Raw genomic sequence first — 22,608 nt, 5'->3', positions numbered from 1 at the left:
ATTATATTTTGTATAATGATGAATGTTTCCTGTTTGTATATTTGAACTTTTATGATCTTTATGAACAAGGATTGAATAAAGTGATTTGACTTGACTTGCCTGCTGGACTTATTAATATCAAGGGCAAATTGGCAGCCATTGTGGACTACTGAATGTTACTCTTTTTTTGGAGCAAAAACAGCACCTGAACAGTCCAACACTGATGTCTGTTTACATTTTCTTTTGCAACGGTTTTCAGATCACAAATGCCAATTGTCAAGCACATTATGATTTATCCATCCTTCCTACTGCCACTGTTTGCACCATAAAAGTATGATCATCAGGAGGTCAGGAATGCCGACAGTGGGGGGATGGCAAAGGTCCTGGTCCCCAGAAATAAGTGCTGACTCCTGGTCCCCAGAAATAAGTGCTGACATATGCCACTGGCACAAATTCAGCACTGATAATGGGTATCAGCCATCCGGCCCTAGGAAGTGAAATTAATGCAGCTGACATGACAGATTAAATAGTAAATAGGCGAGTATTAAGTTGTCGAAGTTAAGATTGTGACGCAATCTATATTGAACAGCCTCATAAATGGACCGCTCATCTTACAAAATCATACTATTTGACTTATTTTCATCATCATTATAAAAAGTTCAGTACATAACTGAATATTTGTATTTAATTATGTCTGACTAGCCGCAAGAGTTCAAGACATTCTCACTATCTCTCCTCTGGCACTATAAAATTCAAGAGAATTATAAACAAATTGCTGGACTCCCTTGCCTACTTAAACCAAAGTACACCTTCTACCCTGTCCATAGCACTGTGAACCTGTGGTGCCATTACAGGTAACAGTGTATGAATGTGCCAATAAATGAGTAAATAAATAATACAAAGCTGGAGGCAATTATGACATATTCCCAACCACGAGGATGGCCAGCTAGAGCTTGGCTAATCGTCTTTGAATATTTTGTGTTATCTTCTTAGAATTTTGAATTTTATCTTTTCTAGACTTTTGCTTCACATTTTTAGATTTTTAGTTTTGGGCTTTAATTATTATTCTTGGGACTGGCCCTGGGTTTGTGTTTTAGAAATATTGATATTCTCTCTCTCCCTGGAGTATGTCTGGGCTTTACACATGAAAGTTAGAATGCTTATTGAAAACCAGCCTGAACAGGCAGACACAAGTTTGGTCTAGCATGAAAAAGCAGGAAGAGGTTAGAGTCTAAGAGCTCAATATGCTTCGGACAACAAAGGTTTCCATCTCAAACTCCTGACTCCCTCTATTATAACAAAGGCCTAAAGAATTCCTCTCCAACTTTATATAAAGAGAACAATTTTATTAGCAAAAATGAAATCGAAACAACAAAAATCCAATGAGGAGAACCAGAGATGTGAATTTTTAAAGAATTAAACTGAAAAAGCACCAAGACGAATAAGGCACCCAATGAAAGTTAATTGTCATAATAGACTCGGGCCAAGGTGCAATTGCAGGCTGACAGTGGTGGAGCCCAGGTTGGATACACCAAGTGGATTGATCCTGGTGAAAGTCTTGGAGTGAAAAGTTCACTTCAGAAAAGGGCTTTGACACTTTATTGAAGAACAATGCTGACATTTCTTCTAAGTCCCAATGTAAAAAGTAACTTAGTCACTTTTACAGAAGAAAAATACCCCCCACGCAGGACGAACTGTAGCTGCCGCCTTGAACCAAAGGCAGGATACCTGAAGCAGGTTAGTCCGATTGGAGCTTTTGAGATTTCTCACTGAAAATGTTCTAAGTTCTAACTCAGAATGCAACTTAGTCGTGGTGTGGAAATCTCTGCGCAGGACAAAGCTAAAATCCAATATGACGTGGATTGCTGGTCAGATACTTTATCCAGCAAGCACCGTTGAAGTTCTGGTACTCTTAAGGAAAAGCTTTCAAAAGTTTCCAAGCTTTCTCTTGTACCCAAACAATTACAGGAGAACACTTCTAAGTCCCTCGGGGGGCACTTAGATTCACTGAGGGTGCCAATCAGAGTCTAGCGGCAAGGTCCAGTCCCAGTCGTCACTGATTTACTAGAATTCTTCACAGAAATGTCTTACTTTGCTTTTCTATGTACTTGGAGCCACCCAGGGTATCAGTCTTATAATTAAGGCTCCTGGTTGTCAGTTGAAACTGATTGTCAAAGATAAATACAGACAGAAAGCAATGTGTTTTCTGTCTGGATTTATTTTTGAAAGTGGATGACTACAAAAAACTGGGCTTCTTTTAAGTGCATCTCCGTGCTGTCTTTCATGAATTATAGCCCAACAGCTGAGTGGAAGGACAGCATGTCAAGTTAAAAAACAGAATGACATTTCTTTAAATAACGGCATATGTCAACAACATACATGGTATAATGCTAATATTTACCTGTGACTGTATTGTAATTTAATATATGGCAGCTTAAATAGCTAAAACACGACAGACATCAAAGTGTGACTGCGTGTCTATCAGTTAAATAAATATGGAAATGTACAGTTTTACAACTTCATTTATCCGCAAAACACTAAATAAATATAGATAAATGGCCCAAAAATAAATATGGATAACTATAGACGGAAATGTTAAAGAAATAAATACCATAAAACCGGGAGCCCTACTTAATAATCCTTGGAGGTATTTCTGTCTTCGGATTTCCAGTGGAAGGGGGTCCAACCTCCTTAGGCCCTTCTAACAGTTCACAAGTGCCATGTGTAGCTGGTTCATTCGTGTTCTGAGAAAGGGGGGGTGAGAGTCAAGCTTTGCGGGGTTCACCAGCCTGTGGTGGGGAGGGGCTACACCCTAAGACACACTCATTCCCTGTTGAAGTAATGGAGTAAATGTTCCCAGGCACTGGCTTGCATACTTTTTTCAGTAGTTCCTGGTTCCTTACTGCAAGCAGGTCCAAAATGCAATACGTTTGGACAAATCCAAAATGTCAAAGTCTTCAGCCTCACTAAACTTTGGACGTGAGTGCTAGGTGTATATAGGGGAGTTTACTATGGAAATGACTAGTGTACTCCCACATCTAACACAAACAAGTCCTTCAGTAACCATACCGTGGATACACACGAATTGTGATCTGAGCCTTTTTGATCACTTTCAAAGGAGCAAGAGTTTTATGTGCGCCTACGACCGGCCTGTCATACAGGATTTTACATTGTTGTGCCTATCAGAGGGGCATCCACCCCTACAGCCCATTCAGATAGACATGTCAATCAAACCAATATATTGTGCAGACCCTCGAAGGAATTTCATTACTGGGAGGGAAAGGCTAGCCAGCAGCTGCAAACTAAGGAAAATTATCCGACAGTGGCTCAGACGAATAAGTCTAACTTTTTTCAAGTTATATTTCCTAAATAGTTAGAAATAATCTGACTTTACCAATGAACTGGATTTTTAAAAAAGCAAGACAAGTTCCTACTGGACCATGCAAAAGTAGTGATTAAATCGGCTTAACTTTGGAAACAGATAAACCCAATACAGTGACATTGGCTTTTGGGGATTTATTCAATTCAATTCAATTCAATAGAGACTTTATTCGGTTATATTTCACACCATAAAAGTGCACATATATACAATACGATTAAAAACATTATTCATACTATTACAATAATTCATAGTCACATACAAGAATCATATTACACGTAGCCCATTGCCAATAACTTGATCCAGATACAGGGTAAAGTGCAGATAGTAAGTACAACATCATTGGTCTAGGCAATTCCTTAATTTGACGGTTAATTTTAAAAATTCTTTAACCTGTAAGACACTATCGCTATACAAAAGCTGCAAATAGAAAAAGGCAGGTTTGATTTGGTTAAAATTAAGTTTCCTTAAGAGTGCAACAAGATAACGTTTGCGGGGATATTCATAAAACCTACATAAAAACATAAAATGCAGCATATCCTGAGGAGACTTCCCGTCGCAGCCACAGGGTGCTGTAACCTTATTAAAAATGTCTGACTTCGGTCGAATTAAAAGATGATGGAAGATGTCAAATCTAAACCTAGTCAACAAGAATTTCTCATGAGAGGTGAGATTACTCATTAAATATGGCTCCATGCTTTCACAAGTTTTTAACATCACATATTTCCTAATTCTTGATTTCATAAGCTCCTCACTTTCCCTTTGAGCCAACTTGTCCTTATAGAAGGCTTGTTTGATTGCTGTTATATCCCCCTTTACAATTCCGCTAGGATTTTCAAACAAATTCAGACGGCCTAGCCTGGAAAAGCAGGATTTCAGATATTTTAACCAGGGGACACGCATGTGTTTGTCCTGAGGTACAAGATCTCTTACAATCAAATGGGTAAGAGGTATGTCCTGATTTATCCACAGTTTCACCCAGCAAATCAGTGGCTGTAAGGAAAAAATATCACTTAAATACTGGATTCCCAGTTCTTCATGTACTGTCAGGTTGGGTGTACTAGTGGGGACACAAAGTAGACGTTTTAGGAAATTGTTTTCAACAACCTGCAACTGTTCTCCAGCCACATATCCCCAAAGTTTGCTACCATATGCAGCTGTAGCAACAGATTTGGCATTGTAAAGCTTAATCATTGCGTTAATTGGCTTCTTACCCAATTTTGTCGCAAAGTTAAAAACAGAAACATTAGCCCTTGTCAGTTCACCTTTCTTTTTGACCAGGTGTGGACCCCAGTTAAGCTTGGTATCAAACAGGACACCAAGATATGAGAATGTTTCTGTGACTGGTATTGGGACATCATCCAATTTAAAAATAAAATTATTTTTGGGTTTATGGCCAATATGCATTATGTATGATTTGGAGTTGTTGACCAATAGATTTCGATCAGACATAAAAAAGTTAAAAGCATTTAAAAGCGCCTGGAGTCCCTTCTCCGTTCTCGAAATTAAAACTGCATCATCTGCGTATAAAAGAACTGGAATACCCCGCCTGCCGACTCTAGGGCAGTCTGCCTGTACATTCTGTAGATAATCATCTAAATCATTAATATACAAATTAAAAAGGAAGGGGGCAAGAATGCAGCCCTGACGCACTCCCTTCTTTATGTCGAAATTACCAGTGGTGTCCCCATTTACAGAATATCTGACGTCAGCACTGGTATTACTGTGCATATCCACCAGAAAGTCGACTATCCCAGGATCCACACCTTTCTCCCTCATGGACCTCCACAGCCCCCCCCTGTTAACACAGTCGAAGGCTGAAGAAAGGTCCATGAAGGCAAGATGGACAGTTCCCCTCTGTCCAGTGGTATATTTGCTCAATACAAGGAAGAGGTTAAGGCACTGGGTTATGGTGGAGCGCCCCCCACAGAAACCATACTGAGAAATCGACATGATGTTATTTTCAGTCGGCCAGCATGTTATTCTCTGTAGTAGAATTCTCCCCATAATTTTGACCATGGAGTCAATTAATGAGATTGGCCGGTAGCAGTGAGGACTGCCCTTATCTCCTTTTTTAAAAACGGGAACAATCGTTGATAGTCCCCAGGAGATAGGACAGCCCACTTTGGCAGCTGCATTAAATACTGCAGCCAGGATGGGCGCCCAAAAGTGTGGATCAGACTTATACAAGTCTGGGGGGATCCCATCAGGCCCTGGGGCTTTTCTAGCAGTAAGTCCTTCAATGGCCACCATACCTTCACCATTAGTAAACCTAATAGCACCTCCCCTAGCATCAAGCAATTTCTCAGTTGTAACAGGTAACCCAGAAGAGTATAATTGTTTGAAGTGAAATTCCCACTCTTCCTTGGTAATACAACAGTCCAGACCGTTACCCAGGTCTTCTACCAGAAATGTTTTTTTAATTATTGTCCAAAATCTGGTGCTGGATTTTAAGGTAGAGGGATCAAGTAACTCATTCCACGCTTCTACTCTTAGCGACTCCTTATGGGATTTAAGAATGGACTTATATTCTCTACGGCACAGTTTGACATTTTCCTGCACTCTCGGAGTAGCTGCCAGTGCTAGCCTGAGGTTACGAGCAGCTTTGGAGCAATCATGATTGAACCATCTTGGCCCACATTTTTCCACACTCATCTTTGCAGGAGCCAACATCAGTTCTGACACCTTCTCCGACAGATTTTGATAAGCAGTGAGAACCCGTCGTGGGTCTGCCCCTACCTGGGTGCAGTTCACAATATCCTCCGTACATGTGTCTACAATGTTTTTATACAGTAAATCTGGAGTCACCATTGACCATTTGAGTCGCCGCCTCCCATCTATGGTGCCCAGCCTCCCGGAATTACATATCTGTCTTTCCTTAGTGAACCAAGGTCCCTTCGGATGGATTGTTAAAGGATTATGGTCACTGAATTCGCTTGGGACAATATCAAACGAATCTAAAAAAGGTAGCAGTGTCGCTGACAACAGCATGTGATCAATAAAGGTGCCCTTCCCATGCCCCTTAAAGGTTGGGGTATCAAAACATTTAAATGGATCCCTGAGCGTCATGGCCAGGGAGAGGTCCAGGTTATCAAGGAGAGCATTGCATAGTTCCCCAGCCATTGTGTGATCCAGGTGGAGTCCCTCCGTACGCTCACAACTTAAATCATTTATGCATTTGTGCAGAGGGTCTCCACACAAGTGGACATTTAGATCCCCCACAATCATGAGGTTGTGATTGAAATCATTTAGAGAGGAAGTGAGAAAGGCATGCAGGACAGATACGGAATTAGATACTGAAGTGACATTGGCAGCATTATAAAAATTCACTAAACATACTCGGCAGTGTTCCCCATTTAAAACCAAACCCATCATACCAGGATCATTTGCATCAATTCTACTGATTTTACAGGTAACAAGGATAGAAACGAAAATCACCAGTCCACCCTTAGGTCTGCCTCTTAATGATGGTATGGCCGGGACATAGAAGGCCTTGTACCCTTCTAGAAAAAGATCACATTCAACCAGCCATGTCTCTTGTAGGCAGATAACTTTAAATTGCTTAATGTAGTTGACCCAGTTTATGTCTGCCATTTTTGCAGCCAACCCCGCAATGTTCCACGAGACAACATTGCTACCACAGTTTTTATCCTGTGAGTTCAGGATAGGTACCAGTTCATCTGAGATTGAGATGCCCTGACCCACAGGGATCTCATGTCAATCACACATGTCCAGGCCAGATAGAAGGTCGTACCTGTTCTGTGTGTTGATGTTAAACCCGGAATAAGGTTGGGCCAAAAAATTAGGTCTATTCTGTGTATTGGTAACGTCTCCAAATCCCCTCGGGTTAACAATATTATACTGAGAGCGGGTGTCCATGGCCTGGATCTGAGTTTCAGCCACTGGACTAAACAACCTTTGTTGGGGGGAATTATGACAGAGATGGGCATAGAAGTACCCCAGAGGTCGGACACATATACTGCTCTCATTATATATCAGTGACGAAGCTCTTAAGAGAGCGGTGGCCACATGTTGGGGATGTTTGAAGTTCACAACAATGCAGTCTCCGCTTCCCATTTTTTTCGATGGGCCCACCCAATTCACCCGCCTGACTGCCACTATCTGATCAAAATATGCAATTGGAAAGCCACAGTTTTTATTAAGCCATGACACTGTTTTGTTTTTAAGTGAGGCGTGAGACTCGTCATAGGGTGAGGCAGGATGAGTACCGCAGGGTGGTACATTAGTTAGGACTACCACAAATGGCGCACAGTCGGGCGGTAGGTTAAGATAGCGTTTACTCCTGTGCGACCTACTATCTGTTCCCTGTCTTGAAACAGGGTTAGATTGAATCTGTGGATCCATTGTTATTTGAGTGGCTGGTGTGGTTGCTTTTATTGGAACCCTGCTCACGGTGGTAGGTACTGCCATCGTATTAATGGAATTTGACTGCATTTTTCCCCGCACCATCCCTGCCTGTCTGCCTTCCCCAGGGTTATCCCTTAATCCAGTAACTGCAGCCTGGTACGAAGATACCAGGCCACCAAGCCTGGACACCTCAGCTGTTAGAGTGTCTATCTTGGTGGTTAAAGGTCTGATAGCCTCCTCTACCTTAGATTCCAATTTAGACTCGAGGTTTTTTATGAGGGCAACCAGTTGTACAATATTAGCATTTAAATTATTCTCCTTGTTTCCGGTAAACACAAAGGGATTATTAAATGGGACATTAACAATAGCAGAATCTACAGCAGTAGTTTTTTTCTTCTGTTTCCCACCCCCTTTTATCTGTGTTCGCCTACAGTTGCGTACCGGCCTTATAGCTGGCGGAACTTCCTCCAAATCCTCACTGGATGTATCTTGGTGTTCTACATGGACCTCAGTCCTTACCACAATCGGTGTGACCGGGTTTTCTCTAGCAGCACCATTGATGCTGGCCTCTCCCTCAGCGTCCATCGCTATCAGAGGCGGCGTCTCAACCAGTGCTGTTGCAGGGTGCCCTTTCCCTAGAGATGCCCGACGTTCACTGTTGATCTGAGTGACTTTTTTACCATGTAATTGTCAATAGTGCTATGGCCCGTAGCAGTTTTTCCATTTTTAGCCTTAGACATCCTAAATAAATGTTAAAAAGAATAAAAGTCTCACTTGTTACTTAAAAAAGAGGGATCAGTTCACGAAAACCAGGGTCTCGGGCCCAGCCCAGTCTCTTCAGGCCTCTGAGGGCCACAGAGGGCCCGCCCTTGTCCCCGACTTCGCCCGGGCTCGTTCCCGCGCGCGTTCCGCGATGCGCGTAGCTGTTGGTCAATTTATTCCACCTGGCATGGGCGGGACAAGGAGGCGGCTTCAGGCCCTGGAGGATTCTGGTCAGTGTAGTCTACCAGCCTCTTTGCCTCAGTCCCCCCCCAGCTGCGAGCGTTTTCCGCGAAGCGGGAAACGCGAGTTGTAGCACTGGTGGCAGCGGCAACAGGAGTTCACAAAATGCAGGGTCCCAGCGAAAGAACAGTTCAGCAGCGCAACACTCCCAAAACGGCCAGCAAACAATTCCACAGGGTCGAAGGACAAGGGCTCCCGCAATGCGCGTAGCTGTTGGTCAATATATTCCACCTGGCATGGGCGGGACAAGGAGGCGGCTTCAGGCCCTGGAGGATTCTGGTCAGTGTAGTCTACCAGCCTCTTTGCCTCAGTCCCCCCCCAGCTGCGAGCGTTTCCCGCGAAGCGGGAAACGCGAGTTGTAGCACTGGTGGCAGCGGCAACAGGAGCTCACAAAACGCAGGGTCCCAGCGAAAGAACAGTTCAGCAGCGCAACACTCCCAAAACGGCCAGCAAACAATTCCACAGGGTCGATGGACAAGGGCTTTATTCACTGTAGGTACATGTTAACATTAATTTAGGCAGGTACCATTTCTAGGCACTATGCACCATACCTTATGGTCAATAAGGTAATTTTAGGAGTGACTTAATTAGCTCTTTGAATCAGGTTTTTAAACCTGAAATACGTTTGTTTTTACAGGCATGTCTGCAGACATGCCAGCTTGCCGACTGCAGGGGACTGGGGTTCCCTGGAGGCCTGTGTCATGTTTTCAGGATCATAATGGTAATAGCACAATGAAGTGCTTCAGTTCACATGTGATATTTAAGTGTACATGCCATGTGTGTAGTTTTCACGATACATAAAATGGGCTTATGGTCAAATTAAATATGTCAAATTGGGTTTTAAGTCAATCTCAACTTTGCTTTAGGGGGCAGAGCACATACATTGGGCACTAGATAGAAGTGTCCCAGTGTTAGAGTTTAAAGTTACCAGAAAGGCAGTCGCAAGAAAAGAAAAACTGGGGGTGACCACCCAAAAATGGGTCATGTTGCTACAATAACCTAACTTAACATAGCATAACATAAAAGTGCACACCCAGAATAATATCTATGACTGATGTTTGTTTTTACTCGTCAATGGAACTCATTTAATTGACCCAAGAAGAGTGAAAGGCTGAGTTGAGCCACCAGCGTTTGAACCTGGACCAGGAGGGCAAACATAGATTCCTGCAGTGAATGCATTATTCCACTGTACCACAATACCAGTCTGGTGTACGGTAGAGAAAACACTTCACTCTTGGGGTTGAGATGGATTACGATCTAGGTCTGCCTGCAGGACGTACATTTGTCACATGTATCCTAGATAAGTTCTCCTTTCCCTGCCTTCTCTTGTCTTGCAACTTTATTTTGAGGTCCCCATGGTGGGTTTCTCCACCATCAATGCATTGACATAGCTGGTCAATTCCTGCCATGTGGCTACCTTCTTCTTTCCAGTGAGAGAGAATTTAGAAAGACCATGCAGTTCCGTGTAGTTATCAGAAACAAAGGGTCCTGATAGGAAAACTATTTGCCATTAGTAAATTCCAAGTCACAGTTACCCTGCCCAGAAATATGGCCCTCATGTGTAAAAAGTAGGTCTACATTTACTAAAACTTCGCTCATGTGCTTGTGTGATTCAAGGTGGCGTAAATGCTAGTACTCGGTAATAGTGGCATAAAAAAGCTCTGCTCTGCTTTTCAGCTCTCCTCCAGTCTCGAGGTTTCTTTCTTCCAGGGGCAGGACCTCTGCAAGGAGCATGCTCTTTACAGTTGATGTCAAGAACAACAACTGAAGTGACATAGTGGAGATAACGGAAAAATTGGCTGATGGCTCCATCAGCAACAAGTACAAGTGATTTTTGTGACAGTTAGTAAAGACGCACATGTCATTTTAGTGTTCAGACTTCATCACATAATTCAAGCCTCTTTATTTGTATATTTGTTATCAACTGTAGTGCGGTACATTTGATACTCAATGTGCTTTCTGAACCATGCTCACATTTCAGCCGTTCTTACTGCGCATCTCAAGATAATGCCAGTGCTGACATCTGATATAATGCCTATATGAGGAATACAATGCCATAAAAGTCACACCATCGGCAATAGTATAGCATTTATGGGGTTTCACATTGAATCAGTGACAGGAGAACAAGGCATGGTGTATGTTAAAGCAGTTTTGAAGATAGCTGCCCCCATGTAGGACAGGGCACTGGTAGACTTAGGTACTGATGTTAATATAATGGCTGGACATAAACATGCTAAACCAGTGAAGAAGTAAAGCTGTCTTGCCAAACCACTTGTTGCATGGTGGATCAGAACAACGTCTGTGTGAATGTATGGCTCTTTGCTTCAAGGGAAACATTGCACATCACTTGCTATTTTTCCTTCACCTCACTAAAGATCCAAATAGCAGCATTTGAACCCGCAGGTGAAGAGGGGAGCTAGGAAGACAAAATTATACTGTACTACTGTGCAAGAACACTCTGGAGAGATATTTGGTGGCGTTGTTGGTTCATTATAAGAAAACAAAATTCATGAGCAAAAGCTATGAAGCAGCAAGAACATTAATGTTTTGGTCACTTCTTCTCTCCTCCTGTTTCAGGTTTAGCAATAAGTTTTGATGTGCCAGTAATTTTAACTGGAATATCCCTGTGGAACACAAATAGTCACGGATTCCTGCTTCTTGCAGACGAATCCACATCCATGTAAAAAATAGGTAAGGGAACAATCAACCAAAGCAACTCCAAACCTTCGCTGGTCTAAGTTTTGAGCTATGTGGTACACTGATGAGTCGACTGACAGTCCAGTGACCCACATAAGCGCTATCCCTCTAAGTGCTGTGAATAATTCTTTGGGTACCTTATTATACCAGCTGAACTTTCCTGCCAGGGCGACAACATGGGCTTAATGGGCCTTGTTACACTTTGCCCAGCAGAAAGGAAGGCCTTCAAGTACCCATGGTGTAGCATGATGCCCAAATTTCAAGATGATGGTAAAACTTGACCTCACAGAGCATGGCTTATTCTTCACAGTTGTCACATGAGCAAATTTTCCCCACTTCAGTAACACAAGGGAAATTCTTGGACATGAATATTTTCACACTCAACACGAGAGAGCTACATGTATAATGTTTCAAGGTTTCCTCACAGAGGATAGCCACGTCTATACATTTTTCAACTCCCAATTGTGTCCCTCGCTCTCAAATTGTTTAGGAATCTTGTTTCCTTTACAGCACAATCAAGTAAAAACCATAACAGCTTACCATATTCTCAGAAGTTTTAACATGTTTTTGGTTTTAGTGTGTTAAATATACAGAATTCAATTAAAGCCCTCTAGAGTCTCCTTAGACTCGACATCCTTGGCAACGTTGTGCCTTCAATCACCCTATTTTGCTTAAATCATTTTTGTTGGCATTAGGACTCTGTGCACTTTATCACTAACCAGTGTTAAAGTGCTTGTGAATCTTTCCCTCAAACATGGTAAAAGGGGTCTACACCTAATTTGCTCCTTAAATGTACTTGTAAGTTTCTAGTTAATGGTACTACATGTACCTAGGGCCTGTAAATTAAATGCTACTAGTAGGTCTGCAGCACCCATTGTGCTGCCTACTAAAGTAGCCTTTTAAAGCTTGTCCCAGGCCTGCCATTGCAGCTTATAGTGCAGTTTTAAACTGCTATTTCGGCATGGCAAAAGAAACCGTTTGCCACGCCTTAAACTTTCCTTCTTAGTACCTATAAGTTACCCCTAAGACCGCCCTGAAGTTACTTTCAACAGGGTGCATTGTATTTAAAACGTAGGATATGTGTGTTTAAGTTTGACATGTTCTGGCAGTGAAAAACTCCTAAAGTTGTTTTTCTGTGTTGTATTGACTAGAATTGGGTTACTTTATTACACTGAATAAGGGCTATCTTTGGATTGGGAGCAGATAGAAATGTACTGTTTCCACTCATATGAATTGCAATTTAAAATCATCTTAACTGATGAAGTTGGATATTAAGTTACAATTCTGAAAATCTCACTTTTAGAAAGTGTGCATTTTCTTGTCACAACCATTTGTGCTTTCTGCCAGTGTCCTCTGGCCCTCACACCACGCAAAAGCTGGAACCAGGTCTAAATATTAGAACTCAAGAACTGCTCATCAGAACACTCATGGACCTGTGGATGTTACATATGAAAGGCTGCTCTGCTGCTTGATTAACTGCTTTGCTGTCTGAGAAGTAAGACTGGACTGTCTTACCTTCATTCCAGGCTAACCAGAGTGACTCTAAGGGTCAGTTTGCTGACCTCCTGTGTGAGCTAAAGGGACACAACCAGAGGCGTAATAAAACTTGAAGGGGCTCCCCTGCAGAGTACATAGAGGGGCCTCCCTTCGGACTCACTCCGGAGCTCTCAGGCCAAGGTACTGTTCTGAGGGGGCCCCCTGGAGCTTGGAGACCTCCCCCCACACTGAGGGGACCTTTGTTACATCACTGGACACAACAACCTTCAAAGACCTCCCTGCAACTGCCCAGCTGACCGGTTATAACTGGACCTGCCTGGGCCTGCAACTGGACCTGCCTGCACCCTGATGGCCTCTGCTGGAGTGAGCCCCTGTTCCCTAAGAGGTGCCCCCAGGTCCTGGAGCCTTGACAGGCATCAGAGTGTACTCCTTCTAAAGAAAAGGTGAAAATCCTGAACTTTGGGCTCTCACGAATGTGTTTGGGCCCGTTGATACCACAACTCTGCCACCAGGAAAAACCAGCAATGCAAAATTCCGATAAGAACTGCTCCTAACGCTGACAGCGGCCTCCAGCAATGACCGACAACCCGAGAGCAACACTTCTCACAACACCAACAACAGCCCATGACAACCGCCAATATGAAGCTACAGTAAAGACCACCCACAATGCTTAACAAACTCTTCACACTATAACGGCGACTATCCACGACACCCGGCCTGCTCTTTGTGCTCCAGTGACAACCATGCGTGATGCTCAACCTCCTCCTTCAGGCCTCCTCCAACGCCACCAGAACTGTTTGTGGTAGACTCAGAAAGTAACTTTTCAGTGGGACTAACCTGGTCCCTGTATCCGACCAGTGCTTCATCACAGTCCCCCAGTGTAGTGCGACCAGATGACTGCGAGTGGCACTTTGTACTTTTCCAAGTGTCATTTTCACAAACAAAATTGGATAATTATGGCTCAACTGATTGGATTTTTGTCATTCTGGTATAATTTTATGTAATAAAATTTACTCTACTTTGTCTAAATTGGTTTGGGATTGTTCTTGTGTTATGTTTTCACTTTATTACTGTTTGTGGACTGTATGTATACTTTAGACAGTGCCTCTAGGTTACGTCTGACTGCTTTTGTGTCATGCTACCAGAGGGTGGAGCTCAGGTTAATTTAGTAACTTTTGTGATCCACCCTGACAAGGATTGTGTTGGTTGCCTGAGTGGGGCTTCGAACTTCCACAACTAGTTACCGCATTTCTTGCAATTCACAAACTACAAATAAAGAAAGCCTGTTAGTTTCCTGGAGTTGATGGCTGACGATACATGTTTGCAACTCCTTCTTCCTCCATATTCTCTCCCCAGTTGGCGATCACTGCACAGGCAGGACCCATCATTCCCACTGACCCCAACATGTTCCACAGACCACTGCTCTGATAAAGTTGTACAGTAGTCCCGCACCTCCTGAACTTGCATGGGATCTGGCAGAACATATGTGTGTGAACCATTCTGTGCACGTGGGCCCTCTCTGAGCCACACTTTGGTGACTCAAAGGTGCTATCACACCTGAATCGAGTTGGGGAGGAACTAGTTGATACCGTTCAGTACAGCAACCATTACTCATCTGTAATCACCTCCTATTTCACTTTTTTCATCTTCATAAATGTCTTGCACTCTCTGCAGCTACCCTGGTAGCCTCAGATAAAAACACCCCATTACCCACACCAATGTAACTGCCTACAATGTAACCGCCCAGAAACTGATCATGCATTTAGCTTGCAGTGGGGAATTGTACCACCCTCACTAGGGGAAACATCTATTACATTACATTGTAATGCCTTTACAACGTAGTCAGTACTGCGACTACGACGTTACCACAAGTTCCATTACAACGCAAGTCATTACATCGACTTGCTTAAGGGAATGCGGTGTTTGACTAGTGTTGGATTTTAAGCCCAACACCTTCCCTACTGATACACCGACTGGAGTTGGAATAGTAATTTAAACTATTCCAAACTCCAGCGCTTCCCTGAAGCAAGTCGTTGTAATGACTTGCGCTGTAATGGAAACAACACAGTTGTGGTATTGACTGCGTTGTTAAGCCACGTGTAGTTTTGGCATGCATTGTAACAGATGCTATTTAGGTGAGAGGGCCTCCTGTGCCCATCTTGCTCCCTCGTAATCTGTACCTGCATCCTCGCCTTCCTTCTTAATCCATCCTTGTCAACATATATGAAGTGTAGCTCCTGCATTATTGCACCCCCATTAGCCTCTCTGCTTACACCATACATCTACTAATTAGTTCAAGCTGGATGGAGGTTTTGCTAATGTGTACTAGGTCAAGACCACCTACAAAAGACTCATTGCGCCTTGTGGCTACTGGAATGGATGGTCGTTCTTTGAGTCCTCCTTTGAGTCCTAATCTTGTCGGGGAAAGGAAGGTCCTTATTGAGCGGCAGGACAGCGTGAGAACCATCTGCGATCTAGAACCCTCCACCAAACGTTTATAGAGTGATTCAATACAAGTCTGAGTGATGTCTCTGACGATCTGAAGGATTGATTTTCCAGGTCTAAAGGAAAACCAATCTCAATGAAGTCACATATCACCTGGAGGCGAGGGCAGCAGAGACCAGGAGCTGATGGAAACTGGTGTTCGCAGGACTGGGCTGCAAAGCAGCTCGCGCTGTTTCCATCTCTGAAGTGTTCAGTGTAGCTATGGCCGCCTGTCTGAAATCTGCCTTGGAGTGCGATGTGTTCAGACCCAAACAGGAGAAGCTGCTGCACGTCCTGCAATTAATACCTTGCAAAGAAAACGAAGACTTCTGCGTCTGTGTGTCAGGTGAGTGAGATGCCTTGCTTAACCGAAAATGTACAAAAAAGGAAAACATTTCGTGCACTCTGTTTTTGTCCATCTTTCCTGACGCTTTGTTAGGTGAGGCTAAATGACATTATTAGGTGGCTGATGTCAAAGTTCAGAGCAATGAGAGGCTTTTTATGCGTGTTGTGCCAGCATTTATGTTAGAATGTAGAAAATGTAAAATAAAAAGAAACAATGACAGCCTCATATTATATAACAGCTGTATTAATTTAGATAACCACTAGCGACAAAATAAACTGTGCATTTAAATATTGGCGTTTTGGAATATTAAATCCAGACTGCATTTTAGAAAATTAGATTTTAAATTTGATTGACCTTTCCCTTTTGCTGTGCCTTCGGAGAGGCTGTGCGCTGTTATTGTGACTGTCTATATTATACAAAAATACCCGTTAAAGTGAGAGGTATGGAGTGTTGTGGCATTTGCACTGATTAATTAATTAATTACTCTTATATGACAGATTCCCTAGTGTGAAGACAAAATTATCCTATTGAAATTACTGGACTAGGAGACTAGACTGTCTATTGTACTCACTGCTAACACATGGCTTGTAAAATTTCTCTTGGAAAATGTGCTGTTAAAAAATTGATTAAAATAGCAATAGAGTGGCAGTCTGTCCCCTTACCGGCGAGGGGGTTGGGGGTACTAATTGTTTTCACAAGTTGATGTGTGTGTTAGGCGCACATAGGTCTCTGAAATCGATAGCGCAATCAGATAGCAGAAGACAAGTTATCGACTTTCCGGACGCTTATTTCATCGACGCGAGGCTAATATGTGTTTGTAAAACCTCTTCATGTTCATGCAGAGTGTGTTTTGTGGTGCAGTTTTAAAAAAAATATATTCACACAAATCAAAATGGCAGGATGATTCACACTGTAATATCCGACAAAGGCGGACAGTAACTTCCTCCAATTCGTCATGCGCGCGTGTCATGTACGCGCGTCATGTACGCGCTCTGACTGACGCTCTGACGCCATGGAGGGGCTCGCGCCATGGAAAGGAAATAACGACATTTCACGTTACAGGAAGGAAAACTGAGGAGCTTGTTTTTCAAGTTGAAAATACCGCTATGGGTGTTCCCTGTTAGACCATCAAAATACACAGATGATCCTGGCTATAAAAGGCTCCAGTTATTTGAGATCTGCTCATATTAGAGCGCTCTGTCAGAGGGCTGTGACGTATTTGTATGTCAGGTAATCTGACACAGCAAGGCGATTATATCAGTTGTATGTTGTTTTCGGATGATAATTAAATGAAATGTGGCAAATACATGAATAAGCATCGGTGTTGCTTGCCTAAACCATTCCATGAACTAGATGTTTGTATGGCTGTCATTGGGTGTTTATTTAGTACAATTGAATGCAATAAATCAAATCTAAAAAAATGGATGAGAGCATTTTGGGCTAAGAAAATAGCTTTAAATGCTGGGTTACTCTTCTCACTTAATTCTGACTAATCTGGATTAATTTTGCCGTAACTATGCGTAAGTAAACTGCGGCAAATTACACAAATTACACCTTCCCCTTCTTTCTATCTCCCTGCTTTTTTGGAGGTTTCTGCAGGCTTATGTGTTTTCTGAGGTCCACAGGCAATTTCCAACAAACTCCTACAAATCATTGTATTTAGGTTTTGTATCAGAGAAAGAAAATCTTGACAGCTCGAAGAATGTACATACCTTCTTCCTAATTTTTGGAAATATATTAATTTATATTGCAGGGAGTGGAGCGGGAAAGCTTTGGGATAAAGGGGCCAAAGTCTTGATGTTACTACGATCCCATGCAGCAAAAACGTTACTCATAAAGTTAAACCACGGTTCCCTACATGTGTTGTTAGCTTACCTGTGATGTCTTTGCCTCAGCAGCAGGCCAGACATCCAAAGAAATGTGTGCCAGGGCTGTGGTGTTGCAAAGCAAACAACCAATAGTACAACTAAGGAAATAAATAACTAATTGGCCACCAACATCAAGGACAATAAAGCAGCCGTGGTCCGTGCAGTTAACAGCGGTGGGGCGCTGGGGTAGCTTTGGGGGGGATTTCGTGGAACGATGCAGAGGGACAATTAAAAAAATAATTAATTTTCCCTCTACATCGTCCTTCGAAATTCCCCCTAACACGGCCCCACCGCTCCACCGCTGTTACCTGCACGGACTGTGGCTGCAATAAAGAGAGCCCAAATGGCACAAGAATTAAAAACAAAATAGTTTAGGGGTTCAAGAATAATTCAACAAACTAAGCATTATATAAGAAAAATGTAGAGCGCAATTTTAATCAAAGTCACTGGAGTGATAAAATCCCACCTTAAAACTTCAGCTGTATCTAATGACCAAGTGAGGTGGAGTTTACATGTTCGTATGAATCGTAAGGTTTGGGTTGATCAAGCATTTTTAAGTATGTAGGACATCTTGCAATCAATTTGTTTAAAAAGTACAATGAAGACTTCATATAGAGAGAGAGTTGGCTTTGGGTCAGCCCCTTTATCATTGAATTTATGTGCTTGTCGTGGGTTGCTAATCCCTGGTTGGGCTGCCAGTCTATGCCCTGGAGTTTTGAGGATGTTCACATCTTTCCATGATGCATAGTTTGCATTATGTAATTAAAACGTAGTGTGCTTCCTTTTATGTATTTACTTTGCAGACAAAATACCACTTAATTTGCTGATTTACTTTCTTTTTTACGAAGTACCATCTTTTCGGATGCATTACTCTGTCATATAGGTATAGTGCTATTAATTAATTGCCCTTGTGCATTCATTTGTTTTACTCTGTTGTCATTATAACATTTGTTAGATTTCCTCCTTGGGTTGTTCTCAAAGTCGTGAACACACCTATACACTTTATTAAAGAAGCATCAATAGTGGTGGCCGTTTCTCAAAAGTACCTAATTAAATATTTTGTTGTGCATGCCTTTTAAATCACCAATTACAGTGTAGACTTCAACTTCTGATTCATTTTCATAGCACACTTCTTTGCTTTCATAGCTTAATTCTGCTTTTGACGTATGTTCAGCCAAGGGGCCCTATCTCCAGCTTCTATATTGTTGTAGTTAAAGATGTTTTGTACATTATAGGAATTCCTTTCAAGGATAGTTGGGGGCAATACACACAAAGTTGCATGTCTGTTTCCGTACACTTCGAGTAACAAAACAAACACCTATTGTCTTTGCCAATGCTTTTAACAGTTCAATTTACAATGCGGGATCGAGGAAAAGCCTGTTCAGAGGCTTGAACTAGAATATGGTATCTTGTGTATCACTTATTTATTTTCACAGTGTGTTATACAATACAACCCTGTGTTTTTTTCATCGTGTGCTTCAGAGTGTTGTATTAAATTGGTCATGCAGCTTTATGCCTTTTGTGCAATTGCATTGCAGTATTTACTCAACACATTTCCTGCTGCACTTTCTCTGTCAATTTGTTATTGTGTTGTATTAATACCATCGCCTCAGTTATCGTTACTTTCTGCAAACACTGCATTGCCCTTTACCCTATGCCTGCCTTTGGCTTTTCATTAATGTTCATGTAATGTGCTATTCTCAGGTGCTTACTCCTACTGGAGTAACAAAAATAGCCGAACAATGAGTGCATAAAATAATTGCTAATATTTCATTAGCAGTAGCAGCCAGATGTAACTGGCTGCTACTTTTCAGAGGTTTTATCCTATCTCACCTTTGCTTCGAAATGTAAATCTTAATGTAAAAACCTATAATATACTGACTTCAGTTTCAGTAAATTTAGATATTTATAGTAAAATATTTAAACATACTTTCCGCTGGCTAACCTTTGACTTTGATTATAATGGTTTGAAAAAGGCACACAGAATTGAGTAGGAAAATACTCCCATTAGGTGACTGTGATTTTGTCATAGGCCTCTGGAAACATGCTTGGATTATGTTCAAGGACATCATGTTTTTGATATGGTGCATTAAGTACAAAACATTTGAGCTTCCTTAATTCATACACATTCACACTTGGCATAATAGTTCAGCAAGTTTGATGCTCCCCTCTGAGAAGTGTGGTGATTTCACATTCACGAGTTAAAATCATGGCACAGCATCGGCTACGATTTACCCTTCTGAAATCAATACATTTAGTACTTATTATTTGCATTTAGTAATGGCAGAAGTGAGGGATGATGAGCTATATGAAACGCTTTTACTATTACTAAACTGATTTGGATCAAGTGCCTTAACCTAAACAGAGACGCATTAACTTTGAATGCCACAGGTAAAATTGCACATTGTGATTTCTTTTTATCGCCCCCGATAATGCAGACGCCAACAACCAATTGTAGGTAAAAGGCCACTTTATTTAAGACTAGATGACAAACTTTATCCGAAACCAATAAATTTAGTAAACAGCCAAAACCATAAATGCCAAACCTTTTGTGTTATTTCATTTTCTTCAAACTTGTAACTTGAGTAAACTTCCATTGCATTCTTTTCAAAACCTTTTCCCTTTTCCCTTTTACCGTATTTGTTCTCCTTTCCCCCCTTCCCCTCCTCCCCCCTCCCCCTCTGAGGGGTGATCAAAATCCGCTCTTGACGTGACCCAAACCCCAACTCCGCCTCTGTAGTTTTTGTGGTATGTCACCTGTCTTAACCGTGGCAAGAATAAACATTAACAATCATTACATCGTAAAGTGCACCAGACCGTACACTATCTTTATACCATTTCTTTTTTTTTTAATATAGGGTGGGTGTGTGGGACCGTGTTCTACCGTCGCCGCTCCCTCTCCTCAGACGCCTAGCCTCCCGCCACCCGCGCGCCTCTATATCTATACTTGCGCGCGCTACCTTGCCCTCGGCCGCCTGCACCATGTGGGCGAAAACCCCGGGGGGAGACGGCTCGCGCCCGCTTCCCCCCAAGGCCCCATCGCCCCCAATAATGCAGACGCCAACAACCAATTGTAGGTAAAAGGCCACTTTATTTAAGACTAGATGACAAACTTTATCCGAAACCAATAAATTTAGTAAACAGCCAAAACCATAAATGCCAAACCTTTTGTGTTATTTCATTTTCTTTAAACTTGTAACTTGAGTAAACTTCCATTGCATTCTTTTCAAAACCTTTTCCCTTTTCCCTTTTACCGTATTTGTTCTCCTGGATGTATGACGTTACAACGCATACTTTTACAACGCATGCACTTACAACGCAATTTTTACAACGCAACATCCACTACAACGCATTCCATTACATCGCATGACACTACAACGCATTTTTAAAAACTACCTTTACAACGCATTCCATTACATCGCATACCACCTTTACAACGCATACAATTACAACGCATAATATTACATTACATTTAAGGTAAGTATTGGATAGTATAGGGGTAAAAATTACTATTCTAACTCCAGGGGGTGCAACAGTAGGGTAAGTGTTGGATAGTATAGGGGTAAAAATTACTATTCTTACTCCAGGGGGTGCAACAGTAGGGTAAGTGTTGGATAGTATAGGGGTAAAAATTACTATTCTAACTCCAGGGGGTGCAATAGTAGGGTAAGTGTTGGATAGTATAGGGGTAAAAATTACTATTCTAACTCCAGGGGGTGCAACAGTAGGGTAAGTGTTGGATAGTATAGGGGTAAAATTACTATTCTAACTCCAGGGGGTGCAACAGTAGGGTAAGTGTTGGATAGTATAGGGGTACAAATTACTATTCTAACTCCAGGGGGTGCAACAGTAGGGTAAGTGTTGGATAGTATAGGGGTAAAAATTACTATTCTAACTCCAGGGGGTGCAACAGTAGGGTAAATGTTGGATAGTATAGGGGTAAAAATTACTATTCTAACTCCAGGGGGTGCAACAGTAGGGTAAATGTTGGATAGTATAGGGGTAAAAATTACTATTCTAACTCCAGGGGGTGCAACAGTAGGGTAAGTGTTGGATAGTATAGGGGTAAAAATTACTATTCTAACTCCAGGGGATGCAACAGAAGGGTAAGTGTTGGATAGTATAGGGGTAAAAATGACTATTCTAACTCCAGGGGGTGCAACAGTAGGGTAAGTGTTGGATAGTGTAGTGTAATATTATGCGTTGTAATGGTATGCGTTGTAAAGGTAGTATGCGATGTAATGGAATGCGTTGTAAAGGTAGTTTTTAAACATGCGTTGTAGTGTCATGCGATGTAATGGAATGCGTTGTAGTGGATGTTGCGTTGTAAAAATTGCGTTGTAAGTGTAGTGCGTTGTAAAAGTTGCGTTGTAAAGGTTGTTCCCCGTTCTCCTTCCCCCCTTCCCCTCCTCCCCCCTCCCCCTCTGAGGGGTGATCAAAATCCGCTCTTGACTTGACCCACCCCCCAACTCCGCCACTCAGGAAAACCTCGAGTTTTCCTGACCCCACCCCAAGAAAAATTGTAGCTCGCAACATTTATTCTACCTTGCCAGCACACCACCAGGTAACATTTCATTCTTGTGCCAACAGATCTCTAATCTCCAAAATGTAATATGAAAGTCCGAAATCCGACAAATGCACCCCATCATCTCTGACAAATGCGTCTCTTTGATAATGATGTTCTCGTGTGCCATTGATTTAATTCCCATTCCAGCACAGTACACTTTCATGGCACGGTTTAATTTCTTCCTAGCTTTTTCCCTCGCCTTGTTGCTCCGTGCCTTTTTCCATTTTTGTCTACTAACAAATTCTGTCCACACAATGCTCGTACCCAGCCAATTGCCCTTTATCACCGCCAGATCCAGCTGCATTTTCTTAATTAAAAACCAAACCAGACAACGAAACCAGGTCTTTCTCTCCTAAATGGAGCAATAATATATCGGGATAACCTCTCTCCTGGCTGAGCCTTACCAACAATGGAAATAAAC

The 22,608-nt window shown here is 42.2% G+C and overlaps 1 protein-coding gene across 1 annotated transcript in view; it reads left to right on the top strand.

The window, feature by feature from the left end:
- Positions 1–15,628: 15,628 nt before the first annotated feature.
- The window catches only part of LOC146811001 (exocyst complex component 1-like), a 76,376-nt gene continuing 69,396 nt past the window's right edge, over positions 15,629–22,608 (top strand). The window contains exon 1 of the mRNA XM_085614476.1: positions 15,629–15,752. Coding sequence (XP_085470602.1) covers positions 15,629–15,752 — 124 coding nt within the window. The remainder of the gene's footprint in view (positions 15,753–22,608) is intronic.

Source organism: Triturus cristatus, chromosome 7 (assembly GCF_964204655.1).
Source record: "Triturus cristatus chromosome 7, aTriCri1.1, whole genome shotgun sequence".
In the NCBI taxonomy this organism is placed as follows: Eukaryota; Metazoa; Chordata; class Amphibia; order Caudata; family Salamandridae; genus Triturus; species Triturus cristatus.
The sequence above is the reverse complement of the archived record's forward strand: the minus strand, read 5'-3'. Positions and strand labels throughout refer to the sequence as shown.